We start from the raw sequence: 14,156 nt of genomic DNA on the forward strand, positions 1-14,156 counted from the left end.
TTCAAATAATGTTGTGATTTACCTCAAAGCTGGTTGGTTTGGTTCATGCTTTAGAACCCTTTAATGGAGGGTTTTTTTGTAAAGTCTATGGAGGAAATGAATAGGGAAAATACTTCTAGAACCCAGATGCTGAATTAATTGGTCGGGGCACTGTTGCAAAACAAAATGTTGGATGGAAACACCAAGATGCGAATAAAGTTTCTTAAATGCATATAAAAATGGTCAATAAATTTTTTTTTTTTGGTAAGAAAACATGCATGGAAACACCAAATACTGTATATCCTTATAGAATTTACATGGCAATGTCATGTGACTATGTAATTCACTTGAAGAAAATCATCAATATCATAGCATAGCATGTGAAATGTTGCTCTGGTTATTCTGAAACGCCAAAGCCTGTCATCAGAATGATTGGTTACTAGTACTACCCCCCAGAACTGCCTGACACGCTATTGCTCCCTGACGTAAGGCATCTGCTGCTGGTCGCAAGCAAACATGAGGTTCATGAGAGCATTTTGTCTGCACACTCAAGTAATTTTTTACATCCAATAAAAAAACCTTCAATTAAAGTGGCTTCACCCTCCATCTTCATTTCTATTTTGTGCCATTGTGTGAGTGACGAGTTTGTTCTCTTGAACTGTTGTATTTGCAAATTGTTTTTGAGATATTCTGATCTTTTGCATACATTAATAAATTCACAACTTGGATGGAAATATAGCTATTGCCACATTGCCTGATATGATGTAAATTTGGATGCATTGCCACCTATAGGTTAAAAAGTTCTAAATCTGTAAAGATTGTTTAATCTATTAATAGCCATTTAAATTATTTTCCTAAAATCACCCATGGGAGTGTTATGACCAAATAAATCTGCTCAATATACAGTTGGTGTGGCAATGGTGTGTTCAGCCCCATAATCGCTGCTTGCAGCTACAGTGTATTTCATCAAGTGCATAGTATTAATACATACTACATGTTCCATAGGTAACCTGGATATCTCAGTTGTTGCCAGCTACATCTCAGAGAGAAAGAGAGTTCATCCTGCTGTGGAAGGACGGATTCAATTATTAAACTCTTCTATTGGACAGCGAGGATATTTGCCCATCCTCCTACTGGTGGGGGTATTATGGGTCATGTTGGTTTAGCAAGTGAGATTAGAGATATTTAAAGCACTTGCAAAACATGGATGTGTAGCCATTTGTGTGTAACTCTACTGTAAGAGGGGAAAAACTTTGTCAAACCTTTAAAATGTAAGAATCTTTATGATGCTTTAAAAAAAAAAATGGTGAAGGACAAAAGACAGATATGAACTTTATTTCTTTTAACTGGACTGCATTTTATTCTATACCTCTTTATAGATTTATATCTACATCATTCTCAAACCTGAGTTTTAGTAAAATGCAAAGACATTTTAAAATATTTTGCAACATTTTTTTTTTCCAGACTGTATCCCATAACTGAGAAACCTGTTCCGCTCATATTTCTCCCCAAAATCAAAAGAAAAATACAAGAGATTATATTTTGCTTGGTGAAAATGAAGCTTGTTTTAGGACCATTCAATTTGTTTTTTGACATTATTTTAATTACAATTAAGCACATTTTAACACCAAATGCAATATAATGCAAAAAACATTGTTAAACTGCAGAGCACATTTTGAAGTAAAAAACAAAAAAACAATTGTAAGTAGTTGGACTGCTTTAATTTATGATGTTTTTAATAATAATAATAAAAGCACTGTGTCAGGACAGGGTGATTTTCATTAGTGTATTACAGTAATAAGAATTCGATTTTTATTTTTTCAATATGGTGAATAACGTGGTTAAATGTCATGAAAGTGTTACATAATTGTACTAAACATATCTCTTGGTTATGGATGATAGTTACCAGGTCATTTTTTTTCATGAGAGTCACATTATAATATAAAAAGGGTTAAGTAATTTTTGTCCCATTTGTTGATAATATCGATGATAAACTGCACAGTTACTGCCAGAGAAGATGGTGGTTAGTTTGGAGAGATAAAATTAACCCTACTTTGCCCAGGTAGCTACTGTACACCTGTTCTTAAACATTTATTTAAAATGAAATGTGAATAAATAAATTCATAGGTTTTGATTTACTACATATGAGCAGTGACAGAGGAGCTGGATATATTAAGACTTTTATTTACTTATTTCAAAGACAATAACATTGTTTTCAGGGCTTTTGAAGGACTTTTATTTTGCACTTGGTTCTTAAATGTTTTTCACTATATGACTCAATTATGTTAATGCATTTTTATATATATATATATATATATATATATGTATATATATATATATTTGTGTCTGTATCATGTCTGTTTAATCATAGCTGAAAATCTTTATCAGTGTAACCTTATATGACTTTTGTGTGTTTTTCTGATGTTATGTCATAATTCTGTTACAGTTAAGGGTTCAAATAAATGGTTAGATGCACCTCATTAGAGTGAATAAATAACTGTTTGAACAGTGTAATAAAATAACTTGTTAATATGTTAATGACTCTTCTGGGCATCTGAGACTGTTTCATAGCCATCTTGTAGAAAGACCAGCCTTCTACAAAAAACAAAACAACAAACAATTAGAGATAGTTCACCCCAAAATGAACATTTCGTCATTATTTAGCAAACTTCATGTCCTTCCAAACCTGCATGCTGTCATTTTTTCAATTGAACAAAAACAGAGAATTTTTAAAGAATGTTCACACAGCTCTTTTCCATAAAACAGTTCATAGTGACCGCTTCTGTTGAGCTTCAAAGGAGCACCATATAATATCATTTAAGTTGTAGATTTGACTTGTGTGCTACATTCCAAGTTTTCTGAAGCCGTACGATAGCTTTGTGATACAGATCAAAATGTAAGTCGTTATTTGCTGATAATCTTCACCTCAAGCTATCATATGACTTCAGAAGACTTGGAATACACCAGATGACTCTTTCTATACCTTTATGGTGTTTTTTTAGCCCTTTTTGGAGCTTGACAGATGTGGTCAGTATGAACTGACATTATATTTAAAAAGAAATATTGATTAAACTGTAGTTTGTCAAATAGGTTTGGAACAACATGAGGGTAAGTGATGATGGAATATTAATTTCTGGTTGAACGTTTCCTTTAATAAATGTCAAAGTGAACTGCTTTGCATGGTTGTGTGACTATGGGACAGTAGACAGCTACCTTGTTGATTTCTGGAAAGAGCTCCTGAACAGCGATGTCAAGCAAAACATATGTCATCTATTAGGAGTAACAAAAGAGAGAATGTACATTTAGCAGTGAACAAGAGCGTGTGGTACAGTAGAATAGCTATATTTTAGGCAAGTGTATGTCTTTAAACATCTGTACATACCTGTTTGTTGAGGAGGGGCTGCTGAATGGCATTGAAAAGCATCTTGACGCCCTCATAATTTGCTTCTTCACCAATGCATTTCCCCACTGCATCTGACAAAGACAACAAAAGTCCTTCACAAATACATTCATCAATATTTACATAAAATATCAACAATAGTGTTATTGCAAAAAGCAATATACACTGATCAGCCACAACATTAAAAGCACCTATTATTGTGTAGGTCCCCTTCGTGTCGCCAAAACAGCGCCAACCCGCATCTCAGAACAGCTTTCTGAGATGTTATTCTTCTCACCACAATTGTACAGAGCGGTTATCTGAGTTACCATAGCCTCTGTCAGTTCAAACCAGTCTGGCCATTCTCTGTTGACCTCTCTCATCAACAAGGCGTTTCCATCCGCAGAACTGCCGCTCACTGGATGTTTTTTGTTTTTGGCACCATTCGGAGTAAATTCTAGAGACTGTTGTGTGTGAAAATCCCAGGAGATCAGCAGTTACAGAAATACTCAAACCAGCCCGTCTGGCACTAACAGTCATCCATGCGATTATCTAATCAGCCAATCGTGTGGCTGCAGTGCATAAAATCATGCAGATATGGGTCAGGAGCTTCAGTTAATAATGTTCACATCAACCATCAGAATGGGGAAAAATGTGATCTCAGTGATTTGGACCGTGGTATGATTGTTGGTGCCAGATGGGCTGGTTTGAGTATCCTAGTGAATTTGCTCGGCCAATAGTTTTTAATATAGATTTACAGAATGTTACAAAAAATTATTTCCTTACTGTGACAGGCAAAGCAGTAGAGACTGAAATGAATAAAATCCCAGATATGGTTTATTGTTCAGATAAAATCCCAATAACAACCAGTAAAAAAAAAAATAATAAAAAATTGGTGCATAATGCAGGACTTTTAACTATCTACAAGTCCAAAACACACTGGGGACTCTTTTTGAAATGGAGACTTGGATCCGTTACACTACTCTATAGGTCAGTGGGCTATTTACCAAATTAAGCCTATATATTCACCAGATTAAGAGTTTTGTAAATGTACATATTTCACCAGGAATAAGGTTTATTATTATTCACAAGATATTAAGTTGGAGACACAATGTATGTGCTGACATTGGCACATTTCCATATACTCGCATTTTTCTTTGTATGCCCTTAATTAATTAATCAAAATAACAAAATATGCATTGAAGTGAGGATACAAATATGGATGAATATTGTCAATGATGATAGATTGGGATCCACACAAGGTGTAAGTGTTTTTTATTACATCTCTAGAGGTCGCTGTTGTACTGTAAAACCAGTGCTGGCCACAGAGGAATAAAACAAATCTATCTGCAACCACCATCGGCATAGAATTTTGCCGGTAACCTAGTTCCAAAAAGCAACTACAGGCACCGATTAATCGGCAAAACCGATTTAGAAGTCTACAGCTACTCAAAATGCTTCCCCACCCCTAGCTTCTTCTGATTAGTCCATCGGTTTAAAATGGCGTTTTCAAAATCTTTAAAAATGCGACAGTCATGGCACAAGATGCTGAAATCACGGTGAGATGCAATAGGACACGTGTGCAGAGACCAAAAATCTGAAGTGTAGAAGTGAACATTATTGCAGCAAAAGTGAGAATACTGAAGCATTAAAGGCAAATATTTTAAAGGAAAACTTCATTATTTCTCCCGATATGCTCTATAGCATTTAGATCAGTGATGACCCAACACCAGTGTTAATTTTTACACCGTTTTTTGACAAAAATATCCTTCAGTCAGTATTCCATCATGTCATATTCAATCATTTTAGTTCATTTTAATCTGACTAATATGGCATAAAATTTGAGCCATCAAAAATAACATTTTAGTTATTGATAACGTGCAAAATAATAAAATAACCTAAAATGTATAAACTACTTAAAATTATTTAAACATGTATCAAACATATTAAAAAGTTAAATATGTTTCATATGTAAGAATAAACAACATGAGAAAACTGAGCTCCTAAAATAATCGCATAGTACGAGCTACTTTTAGATGTGACGGTTGGGAATTCCTCACGTTTTGCAGTTTAGGATATTGCATTACGTGTAGCGTGTTTTTAAGGAAACTGCATATTCACAATGCAAGGTATGCATTCTGTGTAATTAACCCTTTATTAATGTAAACAAAAACAAAACAAAAAAATCCCCAACATACTATTACTGGGTAATTTAAATAAATTATTCTTAGGATTTTCTTTTTTTTAAATGAATATGAGTGTTATGTATAATGAGTGTTAGTGCATTGTTAATATCTTGCAGTATAATTAAAACCGTTTGATTATCGTCATGATGATCATGTTTGATTTTGTCTTCGTTACCGTTAGCGAAAAAAAAACCTTCTTGAACGAACATTTTCATCAGATTTTGTTGATGAGATTAACACTTCCCAACACAGTACTAAAAATGTATTTTCTATCACAAATACACAACCACATAATGATACGATTAGTTGCTTTTCATTATTTAGCATTGCTTTTTCCATGCTGTCAGTGACCCTATCAGATCAGAGCTGCAACCAACCAGTTAAGAGCCACTGCTTTACACATGACTGCCTGATGGAGTTTCTTTTTCCCAAAATTCATTATGGAATTCTACACTTTTTCAACCAAGACACTGCAATGAACTTTATTTATTTTTTCCTCCCCAATTTGAATTTCCCAATGTGCTCTAAGTCCTCGTTGGTGGCGTAGTGACTTGCCTCAATCCGGGTGGCAGAGGACGAATCTCAGTTGCCTCTGCGTCTGAGACTGTCAATCCGCACATCTTATCACGTGGCTTGTTGAGCGCATTACCGTGGAGACATAGCGCATGTGGAGGCTTCACACCATCCACCGCGGCATCCATGCACAACTCACCACACGCCCCACCGAGAGCGAGAACCACATTATAGCGACCACGAGGAGGTTACCCTATGTGACTCTACCCTCCCTAGCAACCGGGCCAATTTGGTTGCTTAGGAGACCTGGCTGGAGTGGAACTCACGACTCCAGTGGTGGTAGTCAGCGTCAATACTCGCTGAGCTACCCAGGCCCCCTTTATGGGTTTACTCCTTACTAAGGTTGCCACTTTTTACGTTTTAAAATAAGGGACACTTAAATGAGGGTGGGATCACGGCCCCTAACCACATCCTCCACAGTTTAGCAAAACATGCGTTGAGTTAATATGCGTTATTCATAAAAATTGTATATCTTTTCTTTTATGCTGAAATTAGAACTTCCCTGACCCCTGAATTATAAAACAAACAAAAAAAATACATCTTTTGTATGTATGTACGATTATGTCTCCTTTATCTTATGTATACATTTTGGTTGGTTTATGCGTATTTTCTTTTCTTCCTTCACCTGTGCTTTCTTTATGACTCAGTGATTGTATTCATACATTGTTTGATCTTATTGATTATTTATATATAAAAAAAATAAATCCACAGTTTTAGCACCATTTGTGGACTTTTCGGACGGTCCTTTACACACCATAGGCACATTTAACAACTTATGTCAATGTTAAATTCACGATCTGGAATGATTTCACCGTGACGCCATCTGACCAGCTTAAATACGGGACAAATCGCGTCCCGTATTGATTTGATACGGGACGCATCATTTTATATTTAAATATGGGACGATCCCGTATTTTACGGGACGGGTGGCAAAAGATTTACCTTCTAAAGGGCAAACAGAAAATAAATGCTCGTAACTTTGAGTTGGGTAAATTGCATGGATTCATTTTATAGAAAACCCTTAGAAATATTTAAGTTTTTATTTAGAACAATTCTGAGCTTTTCAGTTTTAGAAACTGCTGAGAAAACTCACCAAACAAGTAGTTGTTCTAAGTATATTTTTTGTTGTTTTTCTTTTTTTGACAAAATATCTAAGGATACAAATAAGAGAGGTCAGAAAAAACACTTTTGTGTTGTTCCTCAACATTTCAAGTGTACCTGGCAAAAATGTGTTTGTGGTGCTACAAAGGAATCAAAAGTTACAACATTTGGACACTAGTGGCCTTTCATTACTCTTAAGAATCCAAAAACCTTTCCAAACAAGTATTCAGGTGTTTTATTGAACATTAAAATGGAATAACTGAAAACTATGAATGCAAACATCTCAAAAAATATAAAAATGGTTAAACTTCCATTGAGCACCATATTCCATCACTCCATAAATCATGTTTATTTTTCATGAAGTAATAAACCAAAATGTGATGAATATTCAGTTTATCTGTTTATTATACATGTGGATTTCACACGTTATTACTCACTGTATTTTGATCTCAGAGTGAAACAAATTTGCTCATTAATCAAGACCTTACCAAAGATATATAACACATGGCTGTGTGAACTTTTTGATCTTTTTACTGGTTATAAATATGATTGTTGTGAATGCAAATTTGTGAATTATGAAAATAGAACAGTTCTAATTGGTCAGATCAGCTGTATTCATTGTAAAGAAAGGAGTCAAAGCTTTAAAACGACACCTACTATGTGCAGATCAAGCAAGTGGTTGTTGAACAATACCTTAATATTTTTCCCCATTATTAGCGACCCCTCTCTGCCAGGCCCCTCCGTGTTTAAGAGATTAAAACATGGCATAGACACAAACAAATGAGAGAATCTCTCAATTGTCATTGCTGATATGAGTAAAGCATGACTCAAGGTACCTGGCAGGTAGTTCATCATCTCTTGAAAGGTTTGTTTGGCTCGTCTTTGTTTGTCTTCAGGAGACCGTTCTTCTGTACTCTCACAGAACACTGCATCTGCACACAATTCACAGCCATGACCAGTTGAAGTGTTCATGACACATCCAGGCAATATTTGAGTTTATGAGTGTTTAACAAACATGATGTATTTAGAAGTTAAAGATCTGACTTTATAAAGGTGGACTGCAGCACACAAACCTCTCAGTAGTGTAATGAGGGAGACTAGGCGATGCTCTTGCATGATCTGATCTAGTTTGCACTGGAAATGGTGTCCTACGTATGCCTCTAGAGTCCTCTTCAAGAGTATACGACCTCCACTCAGGATGTGATGTAGCCAGTCAGGCATGTGGAACACCACACGACCTGGGACAAGTTGTTAAAAGGCACATCACCACATATTAAGGATAATGGAAATCTAGCAGGAAAGCTTACAGCACTTGCACACACACATCTAGACTGTATCTAGCATTCGGTTACAGTTAATGCTGTTTTCGTATCAATGCCGTGTCAGTGGAGGGGATGATTTGCAGAAAATAACAACCCAAATTTCAGTCTGTTCTTTACGCAATGCTATCATAGCACACAAGTTGTATAGACTACTTTTATCATATTGTTTGTCGCCCTTGGAGCTTGTAGAATGGAACAAAATATGAATTGTGCAAATTAATAAGAGTAAACTCAATGTGTTTGAATGAAATTCACTCACCTATGTACATCATGTAGTCATAAACTCCATCAACCTCCATGAGCTCCATGAAATAGTTCTGGTTGTGCTTTCTCTCCAGACCTTCAGGTAGATTGGCGTTGTTTTTGTACAGCTCATTAAACAGCTACATAACAGGACAGGAAATTGTATTTAGAATGTTATAGAAAAAATATACAAAGACTTAATATAATTGAATATTAGTTATTAGATTGTTTAAACATGTATCGGCCTCATCAACCTCAATAGTTTAACTCAGAGTGAAATATATGGTTCTTGGCACAATGTCCCAAAGTACAAGAATACTGACTGTAAATAATGTGTGATGCAATGTTGTTTGCAGGTTAAAGGCGTTATTAGACTTTTTATTTTCCAACCATGTAACATACAACCCTGAAACATTTGAAACGTAACAGGATTTAATGGTTGTTGCACAAAACATGTTTTGAAAGAGAAATATAATCAGCCATTAATTTTCAGTTATAATGTGTAACTTGTGTGTGTAGTAGCAGAATTGAATCTGTTATTAATAGAGAGCAACAGTGCCTGCCCACTTTTTCAGCCATCTGGGTTCCGGAAGTATTTTTCCCATTCATTTTTTAACTTAGAACTTTTTAATGAAGAATTTTATGAAATGCCTAAAAACCTTAAAAAAAAAAAAGAAGACCTTTTTCATGCTAGCGCCATCTTTGATTTTTAATGGGAATGACAACGAGGTTGTGAGGGATAGACTTACAGTCTCTTGGGCAGTGGCAGCTCAGCTGTTAAGGCTCTGGGTTCCTGATTAGAAGGTCAGGAGTTCAAGCCCCAGCACCGCCAAGATGCCCTTGAGCAAGATCCTATCTGCTCCAGGGGTGCCGTATCATGGCTGACCCTGCTCTGACCCCAGCTTAGCTGGGATATGTGAAAAAAGAATTTCACTGTATATATGCAAATGTATAATGTGTGACAAAAATAAAATAAAAAGCTTCTTCTTCTTCAGTGGCACGAATGGTATAAAGCTGTATAAAGCTCCTTGATCACATCTGATTTTCCACAACTCATGTTGTCTGGAGTTCTTTATAAACTGAATGTTTTCAAACAGATATTTTTTTCAATGTTTTGTCTGCGGAACAATCCAAAAACACTTTAAACTGCAGTACAGCCCATTGAAGAGACTGTAAGTCCATCCCTCACTGCCTCATTGTCATTGGAATTAAAATCAAAGGTGTTGCTAGCGTGAATAAGGTCTATGAACCAACCCAAGGTGACAAGTAACTCCCACAACACACCCACTCCAAATAACGCCCTAGAATCATAAAGCTATTCAGTTGGCTGTTAGAACTTATAAAACCTATACAATCGCTGTATAATTCAGGTTGTCTTAATGTAAATATGACAAAGAATAATTTTTAAAGTATGTCACATATCATATTATTAAACCGCAGATATAAATGGTTGAAATGTAACATTTTGACCTTTCTATTTTCTCAAGTTAGCTCACAAGCTAACCGGTTAGCCTATTGCCTTAGTATACCGCTAGCTGATTAGCCTGCTACTTTTAAACCTGTTGAGTATGAGAACAAAAACAAATACAGTATATTAAAAAAAATGTTTTTTGAAAAACATTCAGGTATACAAATATATTCATTTGAGAGTGTAGGAAGAAATCATTCAAAATGAATTGGCCTATGAAGAACTGTTGCATTCTATTCAAATGATAAGTTTAAGAATTCCAAACATACATGAAAGGATTTAAATAATGTAGCTCTTTAAGGTTATTATTAGGGTTAATAAATGTACTTTGGTACTTTGTCAGGCACAAATGACAGCATTTCCTGTGAATGATCCATATATTTCATACTAAAGGGATAGTTCACCTAAAAATTATAATTTTCTCATCATTTACTCACCCTCATGATATCCCAGATGTGTATGACTTTCTGTCTTCTACTGAACATAAATTAAGATTTTAAGAAGAATATCTCAGCTCAGTAGGTCCATACAATGCAAGTGAATGGTGATCAGACCTTTGTAGTTCCAAAAATCACATAAAGGAAACACAGAAGTAATCCATGACTTGAGAGGTTAAATCCATGTCTTCAGAAGTTTTATAATAGGTGTGGGTGAGAAACAGATCAATATTTAAGTCCTTTTTACTTTAAATCTCCACTGTAACTATCACTTTCAGATGTGAAAGTAAAACTAAACAGGCACCACATGTGACTTTCAGATGTAAAAGTGAAAGTTAAAGTTATATCATGAGGGTGAGTAAATGATGAGAGAATTTTCATTTTTGGGTGAACTATCCCTTTAATGGTACTTAAAACACTTTCAATGACGTTTAGAGTAGTTAACAACCTTCTTGTTATTTTCAGCTGTGGGGCTGAGGATGGTGAGTTCAGGTCTGCTGGGTTTGGGTTTGGGGGATTCACAGGAGCTAAAGAACGACTGGATAAATGGTTCCAGGTTCTGCCCTTTCTAGAAAAACAGACAAAAAAAAAAAAAAAACAGAGAAAAACCATATTGACATCACAGTCTTGAAATATTTCACCAGTGACAAAGATATTGTCAAGTCATTTCAAGTCAGGTCATTTTATTTGTGGTGCGCTTTTCACAACAGACATCATTTCAAAGCAGCTTTCCAGAACATGACACTGTTGTGTCTATAATGTCTTAAAGTCCTCACTGAGCACTTTAAACAAAAAATGTGATTGAAAATCATGCCTTAAAATTATTACATTAGCACATTTCAAACACCAAAACACCACTGACGTGCCACCTGCATCACCCAAACTGAAATTCATATTTAATGGCAATTAGATACGCACCAAACTCACACCATTGGTTGAGTCAATGTTGCTGGGTCAGGCTGGATGGGTCACTCAAATAAATAGAGCACTGGTCTGATAGAGTCACAGTGTTACACTTTTCAGGGGAATCAACCTACAAATCATTTATTTAAAGTTGACCCTGCATATTAACAGGGAGAAAAAAGGTTTCAATCCCCCCAAAAATAACACCCTTCACCTTTAAAACTGTTTAGAGTTATTACGATACTGAACTCGTACACGTAGGAAACTAGACAGTTGTTTTATAAGGACATCGCTCATCAAAGCAGTTTCACATAGTCTGGGCAGAACTCAATGGTACAGCTGCATTTAATAATAAATTGCAATCGCATCTGTAGAGGAACATCAAAGTCAAGCTACACAGCATTCCTGAAGAGGTGGGAATATTTGTCAGCTACAATGCAATGCTGAATCAACATCAGACATTCACAACTTCATGAGGTTGACTACCATAATAATAATAATTATGTTTTATTGTGAGCAGAGGTGTTAAACAACTGAAAAAGAAAGTTGTTTCATTTAAGATCAGTATCTTGGAGTGGAAAAACAAGTAGAAAATAAAATCCATATTCTCACCTCTTTCATAAGTTTTCCGGGAACGGACTTGAATATTTTCCCTGCAAAGCAATAGAGATTAAAATAATCATACCACTATATGTTTACACCAATATATATATACAGTTGAAGTCAGAAGTTTACATACACCTCAGCCAAATACATTAAACGTAGAAAACATTCCCTGTTTTAGGTCAGTTAGGATCACTACTTTAAGAATGTGAAATGTCAGAATAATAATAGAGAGAATTACAGTTGTGCTCAAAAGTTTGCATACCCTTGGAGAATTGGTCATATATGAACCATTTGTAAAGAAAACATGAGTGAGCAGGCAAAACACATTTCTTTTATTTCTTATGGGATTCATATTCAACTGTAGGTTATAACAGAATGGCACAATCATAAAACAAAACATGGCAACAATGAAAAAAATGAAATGACCCCTGTTCAAAAGTCTGCATACCCTTAGTTCTTAATACTGTGTATTGCCCCCTTTAGCATCAATGACAGCGTGCAGTCTTTTGTAATAGTTGTCTATGAGGCCCCAAATTCTTGCAGGTGGTTTAGCTGCCCATTTGTCTTGGCAAAATGCCTCCAGGTCATGCAAAGTCTTTGGTCGTCTTGCATGAACCGCGGGTTTGTGATCTCCCCAGAGTGGCTCGATGATATTAAGGTCAGGAGACTGTGATGGCCACTCCAGAACCTACACCTTTTTCTGCTGTAACCACTGGAGGGTCAACTTGGCCTTGTGCTTAGGGTCATTGTCATGCTGGAAAGTCCAAGAGCGTCCCATGTGCAGCTTTCGTGCAGAAGAATGCAAATTGTCTGCCAGTATTTTCTGATAACATGCTGCATTCATACCTTGACTTTGTTGTCCTTAAGCCATTTTGCCACAACTTTGGAGGTATGCTTGGGGTCATTGTCCATTTGGAAGACCCATTTGCAACCGAGCATTAACTTCCTGGCTGATGTCTTGAGATGTTGTTTCAATATATCCACATAAATTTCCTTCCTCATGATGCCGTCTATTTTGTGAAGTGCACCAGTCCCTCCTGCAGCAAAACACCCCCACAACATGATGCTACCACCCCCATGCTTCACGGTTGGGATGGTGTTCTTCAGCTTGCAAGCCTCACCCTTTTTCCTTAAAACATAACGATGGTCATTATGGCCAAACAGTTCAATTTTTATTTCATCAGACCAGAGGACATTTCTCCAAAAAGTAAGATCTTTGTCCCCATGTGCACTTGCAAACTGTAGTCTATATATATACAGTTGAGGTCAGAAGTTTACATACACTTAGGCTGAAGTCATTAAAACACATTTTTTAACCACTCCACAGATTAAATATTAGCAAACTATAGTTTTGCAAGTCTTATAGTCTATATAGTTGTGCATGATACAAGTAATTTTTCCAACAAATGTTTACAGACAGATTGTTTCACTTTTAACTGACTATATCATAATTCCAGTGGGTCAGAAGTTTACATACACTAAGTTAACTGTGCCTTTAAGCAGCTTGGAAAATTCCAGAAAATTATGTCATGTCTTTAGACAATTAGCTTCTGATAGGAGGTGTACCTGTGGATGCATTTTAAGGCCTACCTTCAAACTCAGTGCCTCTTTGCTTGACATCATGGTAAAATCAAAAGAAATCAGCCAAGACCTCAGAAAAAAAATTGTGGACCTCCACAAGTCTGGTTCATCCTTGGGAGCAATTTCCAAACACCTGAAGGTACCACGTTCATCTGTACAAACAATAGTACGCAAGTATAAACACCATGGGTCCACATAGCCATCAAACTGCTCAGGAAGGAGACACATTCTGTCTCCTAGAGATGAACGTAGTTTGGTGCGAAAAGTGCAAATCAATCCCAGATCAACAGCAAAGGATCTTGTGAAGATGCTGGAGGAAACATGTAGACAAGTATCTATATCCACAGTAAAATGAGTCCTATATCGACATAACCTGAA

At 36.0% G+C, this 14,156-nt stretch overlaps 2 protein-coding genes across 6 annotated transcripts in view; one reads left to right on the top strand and one right to left on the bottom strand.

The window, feature by feature from the left end:
* Window positions 1-2,459, top strand: part of nt5e (5'-nucleotidase, ecto (CD73)) — a 45,472-nt gene extending 43,013 nt beyond the window's left edge. For all 4 annotated transcript variants that reach the window (XM_051654787.1, XM_051654785.1, XM_051654786.1 and 1 more), the window contains one exon: window positions 985-2,459. In XM_051654787.1, the coding sequence (XP_051510747.1) occupies window positions 985-1,145 (161 nt within the window). In that variant the 3' untranslated portion in view covers window positions 1,146-2,459. The remainder of the gene's footprint in view (window positions 1-984) is intronic.
* snx14 (sorting nexin 14) overlaps window positions 2,272-14,156 on the bottom strand; it is a 53,221-nt gene continuing 41,336 nt past the window's right edge. For both annotated transcript variants that reach the window (XM_051654726.1, XM_051654725.1), the window contains 8 exons: window positions 12,204-12,244; window positions 11,137-11,256; window positions 8,800-8,923; window positions 8,292-8,456; window positions 8,055-8,150; window positions 3,362-3,453; window positions 3,193-3,249; window positions 2,272-2,574 (listed from right to left, as the gene is read on the bottom strand). In XM_051654726.1, the coding sequence (XP_051510686.1) occupies window positions 2,545-2,574; window positions 3,193-3,249; window positions 3,362-3,453; window positions 8,055-8,150; window positions 8,292-8,456; window positions 8,800-8,923; window positions 11,137-11,256; window positions 12,204-12,244 (725 nt within the window). In that variant the 3' untranslated portion in view covers window positions 2,272-2,544. The remainder of the gene's footprint in view (window positions 2,575-3,192; window positions 3,250-3,361; window positions 3,454-8,054; window positions 8,151-8,291; window positions 8,457-8,799; window positions 8,924-11,136; window positions 11,257-12,203; window positions 12,245-14,156) is intronic.

The sequence above is a fragment of the Myxocyprinus asiaticus genome, chromosome 25 (genome assembly GCF_019703515.2).
Source record: "Myxocyprinus asiaticus isolate MX2 ecotype Aquarium Trade chromosome 25, UBuf_Myxa_2, whole genome shotgun sequence".
In the NCBI taxonomy this organism is placed as follows: Eukaryota; Metazoa; Chordata; class Actinopteri; order Cypriniformes; family Catostomidae; genus Myxocyprinus; species Myxocyprinus asiaticus.